Source organism: Poromitra crassiceps (assembly GCF_964638095.1).
Source record: "Poromitra crassiceps genome assembly, chromosome: 13".
Classification (NCBI taxonomy): Eukaryota; Metazoa; Chordata; class Actinopteri; order Beryciformes; family Melamphaidae; genus Poromitra; species Poromitra crassiceps.
Window position 1 is genome coordinate 36,598,733 of NC_139644.1, and position 10,000 is coordinate 36,608,732.

A 10,000-nucleotide genomic window follows, 5' to 3' on the forward strand; every position below is an offset into this window, starting at 1 on the left:
CCCCTACTCACCCCTCAGAACCATGACTCTTTACGTCCCTCATATCCATGGCTATGGCCCATTTTCCATAGCCTCGCCCCCTTACTGATCGTGCCCCATCCTACCACCCACATGGCCCAAGCCACTCCCCCAAACCACTCCTCGAATCCCAACTCTCTACGACCTTCCTATCCATAGCTACAGCCCCTTTTCCCCAGCCCCACCCCTTCCTTGACCCCCACCATCTCCCACCCACATCCCCTTAGCCACTCCCTCTACCCACCGCTCAAATCTTGACTCTCTATGGCCTTCCTATCCTTAGCTATGGCCCCTTTTACCTAGCCCCGCCCCCTTCCTTGAGGTCACAGTGATCTTGAACTTTGGCCTTTGACCACCAAAGTCTAATCAGTTCATCCTTGAGTCCAAGTGGACATCTGAGGCAAATTTGAGGAAATTCCATCAAGGCGTTCCTGAGATATCGCATTAACGAACATCGGATGGGTGGACACAGGTAAGTAGGGGCAACCCAAAAACATAATGGGCCCTATCGTCCCACTGGCCTTAAAGTAGCGGTTAGCCCCAGCGCAGCCCTATTAGTGGGCGTGGTCCGGCGCAGTCCCTATTTTCGTGTCGGTGCAACACGCGGCTTTAAGCATTATAACCACGCCTTTTAAGTGTAGAATTATTCACAACATACTCATTGGAGAAGTGCAGTAAACGAATCACAAACTCCCTTTCATGTTCCAATTCCAGTTCCAGCGATCCAGTCCGGTCAGAAAAGCCCGACCAAAGCGCTCTGAGCTCCCCCCCTCCCTCTTTCATCCCCGTCTGTCTCCATATATATTATTCCATATTATTATGCTTCTCAAACAAATCTCACTTCAGTTTAAATACAGCAAGCATGTAAATACGCTACACTATAGCAAGATCAAAGTGAAAAGAATGTTCCATCGGCTAGAAAAATATAGCCTATCCCTGGATGTCATGATGAGATTATATTGGTGAAGGTTTGGGCAGAATGATATCGTTTTCTCTCGCTACCTTTTCTTCTCCCCCGCTGCACAGGTAGGATGATGCAAAAGCCTCTGAATGACAGGGGCTCAAAACTACCGTATAACAACTTTCTTTTCATCTGTCATTGTGCCTGTCTGACGCGCGAGAGAGAGGGAGTGAGAGAGAGAGAGGAGGAGAGAGAGTGAGATCGGCAGGCCGCTGCGTAATTACGCACAGTAATATCCCCGGCGCCTGGTTTTTTAAAGCGCTAAGCGCTAAATTAACGCCAGAGAGGAAGATAGCATTAGGCCGGTATTTAAGGCCGAAACGCCCATTCTGGTCTATTCTGGCACTGCGCCTAAAAAGATGATGCTATCTTCCCGAGTCAGGCGCAAAGCGCGTTTTTTTTGCGTTTAACGCCAGCTTAGCGCCTAAGGCCAGTGGGAAGATAGGGCCCAATGTCTCCGGCCACGGCTATCACCGGTGGAGGCATGAAAATGTTAAATGTGACTTACTGGACCCCCCCCCCCCCCCCCCCCCCCGACCACAATGCCAAATAGATCATCATGGCTATCTGCGTTGTTTTGTGAAATCCGGACGTAACCAGAGGGCACACGGTACAGTGCATACCTCCAGTAACATTTCTAAAAGGTTTTGTGGTGTTAGGTGAACAATCCATTAGGCGCGTTTATTTGGCTCATGACCTACTTTTCTACAAAGTTTGGTGCAAATCCCTTCATAACGGTTTGAGGTATCCTGAGGACAAACAGAGAAAAAACTGGGGCAAAAACACGACCCCGCGGCCAACTCTGTTGGCAGAGGTAAAGTCTCATATTTGTTGTGCTGTAATTATGTTCTTTTTTTCCCTTCCAGTTTGGGTTAACATCGCCTGCTGGCAAGGAGGGCCTAACTTTGCTTTGAGAAGTGGGGTCGACACAATAATGGAGTGCAGTTCTGAATTTTGTGCAATTCGGCATAGTGCCACCTACTGGCAAACACAAAAAGTTAAGTTTATCTCAAGAACCATTTGTGGGATCGACTTCAAACTCGGGGAGTGCGCTTAGGGGGACCTGACGGAGTGCACTGCTGAATGATGTGCAATTTGGCATAGCGCCACCTACTGGCAAACACAAAAAGTGGTTTATCTCGAGAACCAGCACTGATGAATGCTCCATAGAATGTAACAGTTATAAAATGTGTTCAGGCATCATGAATGTGTTTTAAATATGTATTATTCAGCTCAGTGTTCTGTGTGTGTGCAATATATGTGTGTGTGTGTGTGTGTGTGTGTGTGTGTGTGTGTGTGTGTGTGTTTGTGTGTGAGAGTGTGTGTGTGTGTGTGTGTGTGTGTGTGTGTGTGTGTGTGCGCGCGCTTGTGTGTGTGTGTGTGTGTGTGTGTGTGTGTGTGTGTGTGAGTGTGTCTGTGTGTGCATGTGTGTGCTGCGATTCACTGTCTCGCTGAGGAAACACAAGCACAGTACAGTAAGAGCAGGCTAAATGCAGAGCTTGGACTCTAGCCTTACATGAGTGTGTCTGCGAGTGGCTGGGTTAAGTGAGCAGAGCAGGGCCCACTGCCTGTCATCCTGTATTATTCATGTTCTGTGCTGGCACCTGATACTCACACTGCTCCTCCCACACTAACGCCCCACACTTCAACTCATACATATGCAGTGTGTACTGGCAACTCGGTTGAAAAAACGACATTTAATCATTCGCAATCGCTTGTCAAAACAAGACATAGCTGGACTAGCTTTTTCTTATTTACGCATGACCATTATACCCTAACCATAATCAAGCTGTTTTACTTCCCTACCCCTAACCCTAATAAGCAACATCCTTCAAACCAAAAATAAAAATGCAATGAAGAGTTTTATCGTGCCACGTAATAGGCACAGCGAGGTTTTGCGTCACTTCCGTCCGTGGCTGTAGCCCATCTAGCCACAACCGCTGGCTCGCCCGAACTGACACAAAGAACGTACATTACCAAGAAGTGGAAGCTAATATGTCGTTCCATTGCAACATTAGCGCGCAGCAGCAGAGCTACACCCTCCGCCATTTTGGATGGAAGGAGACTACCGCAATGATGGCAGTAAAACGTCCTGCCTGCGAAGTGCAGTACAACAGCAGATAGGGAACTGGCCTGTGTTCTTCTCTGTGTGTCTCTCTGCCATGGTTCTCTGTGCTGTTGTCACATTGGCATCAAGAGGCGTTTTCAATCCAAAATGGCGGCAGCGCTATTGTCAAAAAAGCACCAGAGTCCTGTCCTGTCCGGTCAGGAGACCGCACATATGTAGCAACTCACACCATGTATGGGTGTGCCACGTGCCACGGCTGACCAATGGTGGGACTTCATCACTCACTCACTCACTCACTCACTCACTCACTCACTCACTCACTCACTCAGCAGCATTCGGGTCTTTATATACTGTAGCTGGCCGCTGTGCCACAAAGAACCAATCAGTTGAAACATATTCTATATTTCCTTGTGTGCTTTTGAAAATAACAATGCTGGTTTTCATGGAGGGACATTTTAAAAGCTTTGATATTTCAATCCTAAGATTGAAAATGAAGGTGACTGAAGCGTGGCCTTTGTGAAAACATATTGCTCTTGAACGCCACCTGATCCGTATGTTTGCAGGCCTAACTTCTCTCACCGAGGTTTGGCTTCCTGCAAAACTTTGAAGATCGGTTTGAAGTTTGTGTTACGTTCTCTTTTGAGGCTGTCTCACACTTCTTCAAGTTGGCCAGCTACTCCAAACCTATCTTAGGTGAGATTTGATGGTGTGACATCTAGGATGGGAACGTTCAGCTTCTATGCACATGAGTTAAAAAGCCTCATCCAGATTATTTGAGGCCATCTTTATGTTCTTCATCTATCTGTCAAGAAACAAGTGGGTCCTTTCAGGTGAGCTGACAAAAGTACTGATGTCTTAAGGCAAACTATAAATACATTTGACTTCAACAAAATACAAAGACATAGACATGTTTCAGTCTGAGCCACAGGGATACACGCCCACACAAATGCACACATGGAAAACCATGTGAGGCACACACACAGGGCCGATGGGTTAAATGAAGACGGTGAAGTTTGCTCCTCATGTTCCTCTGTGAAGGATAGAGTTTGATTAGGTGACCTTGACCTCGACCTTCAAAGGCCATAAACACATCAAATACAAAACCCAGCAGCATGATCTTACCTATGGAGCGTGAGGACGTGGTGTCAAACGCCTGCTCTCCAATCTTGGCAAGTGCGTTGAAGTAGGCTTCACTCGTTACGGCAAGAGCTGGAGCACGTACACGCACACACATACACGCACGTGTGCAGACACACACACACACACACACACACACACACACACACACACACACACACACACACACACACACACATTGAATTGTAAATTTTGTTGATGCAATTCACTTCCCAGACATGGAAGTCTAATAGCATTAAAAGCATGTAAACAGACACACAAGTATTTCGCAGACATGTTGCTTTAAGAAATGAATCTATAAATCATTCAAATGGTAGTGCATTACCATAACACACACACACACACACACACACACACACACACACACACACACACACACACACACACACACACACACACACATTCTAGGCCATACAGTAGCTTACGCCAAGGGCGAGGGCAAGCGCCCTCTTAAACTCTAAATGTCACTCTTAAACTCTGCTAGTTTCTAGCACTCAAAATGTCAATTTTTCCCCCCTCTTTTAATGACCACTGGGTCAGTACATCAATGGCCTGTTGCTGATGATGTATAGTGCTAGTGCTCTTGCATACATTAACCACATCAAATGATATCAAATGATCTATATGTTAAATGACCTCAGCTGCGTTTCATCTGCATTTCCGCATTCTAAAGACGTATCACAGACAAATAATTGCATCTATAGCGGTGATTATTGTGTGGATACATTAGATTCTGATTCAAATTGGTTTCATGTGGGCTCTGGAGTGACCACCTCTCTTCTCATCCAACACAGGCCTGGCATTGTAATTCCCTGCCTCTGTGTGTGGAGATGAAGTATGGCTCGCCTGTTGACAATGTCAAGATAACAGCCTCTGCCAGCCCGGGTTACAAGCCCATAAGCAAGGCCATAACGCCACCAGGATATTCCCCAAGCAAATGGACTTTGGAATAAGGTCATCCGTTCTAGTGGAACATGTTCCCCGGGAACGCCCATATCCTCTAATTATAGCACACATAAAGGTGTGTGGATTTCACACACAGCTCATATAAAACATTGCGATGACTTCAAACTGAGAACATTGGAAAACATTATTTTCTCTATTTTACCCTGGAAAGCCTGGATGTAGCTGTTGCCCAGTGAGACCAGTTTCTGCAGGCTGGGGTTGAACTGATCCATCAGGCTCTGTGTCGGAAAGATACACACACACACACACACACACACACACACACACACACACACACACACATGCACACACGCACACACACACACACACACACACACACACACACACACACACACACACACACACACACACACACACACACACACACACAGCATTTGACAATTAGAGAAACTTAAAGTGAGCACTCAACCTAGAATAGAATTGGCAATATTCTTCTCCGACAATTTGATCAATATTATTTATGGATATGAACAGACTCTCTCTCCCAACTTGTATCATAGCATGTTTTTATGGAAGAAATGCCATTTGAAAGAAATTCAGTAGTTCCAACAGTTCCAAAAATGTCTCTTCATGACTGAGACCCCATTTACACCTGGCATTAAACTTGATCCGGATAAGTTATCTGGATAAGGAAGCCTATGGGAAAAACACATGTTAATGCAAGGTGTAAACGCATCATGATCAGAAAGTGATCAGATCTGCCTGACCACATCTGGAGGTAGTCTGGGTCACATTGTGTTCAGATCTCTTATCACCCCATTTACACCTGGTTTGACCTGTATCCAGATAACTTATCCAGATACAGATCACATGTAAAAACAAGGCATAATGGGGCGAGGTAGAAGTTTTTCACCTAGATAAGACTAAATGTCAACCGGTATAGAAGACCTCCTCACAGAACACGTCCGCGGGCTCTTTTTTTGCTGCCATGTGTCTCACAGGCCAGCTGGTCCTACTTGACCTGTCTGCCAGTCACTTACCGAGTAAATACCCAAGGTAGCGCGATGCAGCTGATCACTATTCATCGCCGACATGCTCATATCTTCGATAGTCCAACCGGCGATGGAACTTGAGAGGCTTTGGGGGGCCTAAATCATCCAGCAGACGCAACAGAGACTGTGGGAGAGAAGTGAGAGAGGAGGTTAGACGCAGACCATGTGCCGGTAACCGACACCGTGCCCCGAGAAAGAACCGAGTCAATAATTAAACAAGGAAGAACCATAAAAAACACTGACATACGCTGTAAACCTGTGTGTCTGTGTGTGTGTGTGTGTGTGCGTGTGTGTGTGTGTGTGTGTGTGTGTGTGTGTGTGTGTGTGTGTGTGTGTGTGTGTGTGTGTGTGTGTGTGTGTGTGCGTGCGTGCGTGCGTGCTTGTCACACATTATGATTGACAAAAGGCTATAACAGAGACCGGCCTTCACACAACATTTGACTGAATATCACAAAAACACATGAACAATTAAAAGATAAACAACATAAAACAACACACATTATCAAGAATAACGGGAGCACATGGAGCCTGTCCACAACCTCAATGCTTAACATGAAATATTTGGTATTCACACTAACTGCTTTGGAACAATTTAATTTAGGTTACAGTGGCTTAGTGCAATGGATCAACCTGTATTGATCTATGGAGACGTACTGTAGGCTATTACATAATATCATATTTGTATAGCCTACAAGCCTATTTATTGTAGACTTGTCAAAATGTTCTGAATATTTCTAAATGTACTTTAAAAGACGCAACAATACAATATAAGTACATCATTATCATCATCATCATCATCATCGTTATATGTTTAAAGTCCTCTGTCCAGGCGCAGTTGGACAGCTGAGTTGGACTGAATCCTCGCTATGGCTTTCATCCACCGGGGGGCGGTCCATGGCCATCTCCTGCTCGATACAACATGTGCATCTCAATGTGTAAATGTGTAACGGAGGAAAGGATTTTGATGCTGTTGAAGGCGACGGCAAAGTATTAATGGCTTAATGGCTTTTGGCTCATCGTTTCAGATTTAATGATGTCTTCTCACTAAAGTGCTCATCTGAATGAGCTTCCCCATTTGCAGTTTGCCAGTTTCTGTATGACAATCGACCGCTGAGGGGAAGCCCTTATGGGGGTGCCCAAATGATTCTGGACAAACTAAAGTATATTCTCACTTTAAGGGATTCAAATCTGTAATTTAACACTGCTGACGGGGGGGACAAAACAAATGTTATCACCAACCACCACCAGTTTGAAGTTGAGCCATTTTCTCGTGTTTGGCATGAGATAAATTGCATGCAATTTCCCATTGTGAACCCATAATAAATAGAAACAACAAACAATTTTTGGACTTCCAGCCATTTCCATAAAATCATACCATGAATTCTATGATGCTATAGGCATTCATCATCCCTGACTTATGGCTTCAGATTTGTAGAGCTTAAGTTACTGCTTTCTTTCTACAATTGTTCACCATTTCCTTTACATTGGCATAGGGATTAATTGTATGTAATTGATCCCTATGCCAAACATGAGGAAATAGCTCCATCTGGTGGAAAATGGTAAAAACTATGAAAATTAAAACTTAAATCCAGGATGAATGCCTAACATCATAGAATAGACCCTTTTCACGGGGGCCATTTTGTGTCGAAAAGGCAGAATATAAACACCGGTGCATGCAAAACACTAATGAGGGTTTCCAAAATCTAATCATGGAAGTTGGAAACCCTCATTAGTGTTTTGCTTGCACCTGTGTTTACCCTGCCTTTTTGACACAAGATGGCCCCCGTGAGAAGGGTCTATTCATGTACTATTCATGCTGTAATGTTTGAGAAAGTCCTGAACAAGGAGCATTTATGCTGCAGTTTGTCTGGAGTGACTGCTGAGCTCGACTGGGACCTTTCACCTCAGTCTGCTATTGGTCTCTGCTCCAAGCGTCAATATATGGAAACATAGTCAGCACAGCTTCATCAGCATACACACTTCTCTTGTCTATGGACAAAGGAGATCATCCTCCCACAGAGAAACAGTCTCCTCTCACGACTGAACACAGTATTAGGTCATGCTAGAGCATCCGTCCACCTATAGCCTGGTTCAAAGCAGGCATGTTGAGGCTCATTCTAACCTGCTCTGCCTTCAGGCATGTTGAGGCTCAGTCTAACCTGCTCTGCCTTCAGGCATGTTAAGGCTCAGTCTAACCTGCTCTACCTTCAGGCATGTTAAGGCTCAGTCTAACCTGCTCTGCCTTCAGGCATGTTGAGGCTCAGTCTAACCTGCTCTGCCTTCAGGCATGTTAAGGCTCAGTCTAACCTGCTCTACCTTCAGGCATGTTAAGGCTCATTCTAACCTGCTCTGCCTTCAGGCATGTTGAGGCTCAGTCTAACCTGCTCTGCCTTCAGGCATGTTGAGGCTCAGTCTAACCTGCTCTGCCTTCAGGCATGTTGAGGCTCAGTCTAACCTGCTCTGCCTTCAGGCATGTTAAGGCTCAGTCTAACCTGCTCTGCCTTCAGGCATGTTGAGGCTCATTCTAACCTGCTCTGCCTTCAGGCATGTTGAGGCTCAGTCTAACCTGCTCTGCCTTCAGGCATGTTGAGGCTCAGTCTAACCTGCTCTGCCTTCAGGCATGTTGAGGCTCAGTCTAACCTGCTCTGCCTTCAGGCATGTTGAGGCTCAGTCTAACCTGCTCTACCTTCAGGCATGTTGAGGCTCAGTCTAACCTGCTCTACCTTCAGGCATGCTGAGGCTCAGTCTAACCTGCTCTGCCTTCAGGCATGTTGAGGCTCATTCTAACCTGCTCTGCCTTCAGGCATGTTGAGGCTCAGTCTAACCTGCTCTGCCTTCAGGCATGTTGAGGCTCATTCTAACCTGCTCTGCCTTCAGGCATGTTGAGGCTCAGTCTAACCTGCTCCTTCAGGCATGTTGAGGCTCAGTCTAACCTGCTCCTTCAGGCATGTTGAGGCTCAGTCTAACCTGCTCTACCTTCAGGCATGTTGAGACTCAGTCTGCTCTGCCTTAAGTGGCTGATGACTGGAAACTCATTGAGAGAATGGGGATGCTTCCATGCTCCCCCTTTGCTTTTGGCCATGTCTACCACCTGGATGCAGTTGGAAAGAGATACCTTTCTGCTCCCCATGAGACACATCTGGATGTGTGGCTGAGTGCCCCTCACCCTGTGGATCTACTCTGTGCATGCCTGGATGAGTGGGAGCCACTGGTCAAATCCCACTTTGACTTGGAGAAAGAAGGATCTGGTGAGGAGCTCCTCCACGCTTCATCACATCTCTCTAGATTTTGAATTGACTCCAACTGTGGACCATCTGCACAAATGGGAACCTGTTGTCTGCAGCACTGATTCTCACCTGATGCAGTTCCTCTCTGTCCTCCTGGACGAGGAGGAGTTTGGTGAAAAGCACATACATGAATGCTTCCTCATCAGTGAGTTGTCTACATTGGGTCTTGCCTGCGCTACACACCATGCCCTTACTCAAGATCCTCTGGATGAATGGGAGCCAATCGTCAAAGCAGAGTCCAAACTGATGCTGTTCCGAGACAGATAGTGATAAAGAGAAAATCATTGATTTAAGCTTCTTAAATTCACTCATGTTTATACCCTGGGCACAACCCTCGACCCTGTAGACCCGCAACTCTTGTGGGTTTATTCAGATTATTATACTGTATATTTTCTCTCTGACACATCAGTCAGTGAACTCCCTGTGAACTCCCAGCAGATGGGTGCAGATGTCAGCTGACCTCCTCTCAGCTATTGATTTATTCCATTTGAAACCAAGGCCAGTGTGGAATGATATCAACTGTAAAGATGAGCTGCACTAGCACACACTATATCATATCTTCATAGACACT

At 45.9% G+C, this 10,000-nt stretch overlaps 1 protein-coding gene across 1 annotated transcript in view; it reads right to left on the reverse strand.

Annotated features, from left to right (window-relative positions):
- Positions 1-6,184, reverse strand: part of baiap2l2a (BAR/IMD domain containing adaptor protein 2 like 2a) — a gene marked incomplete at both ends in the record, with an annotated part of 19,815 nt that extends 13,631 nt beyond the window's left edge. Inside the window, 3 exons of the mRNA XM_083650072.1 lie at positions 4,170-4,256; positions 5,293-5,368; positions 6,131-6,184. Coding sequence (XP_083506198.1) covers positions 4,170-4,256; positions 5,293-5,368; positions 6,131-6,184 — 217 coding nt within the window. The remainder of the gene's footprint in view (positions 1-4,169; positions 4,257-5,292; positions 5,369-6,130) is intronic.
- Positions 6,185-10,000: the final 3,816 nt, after the last annotated feature.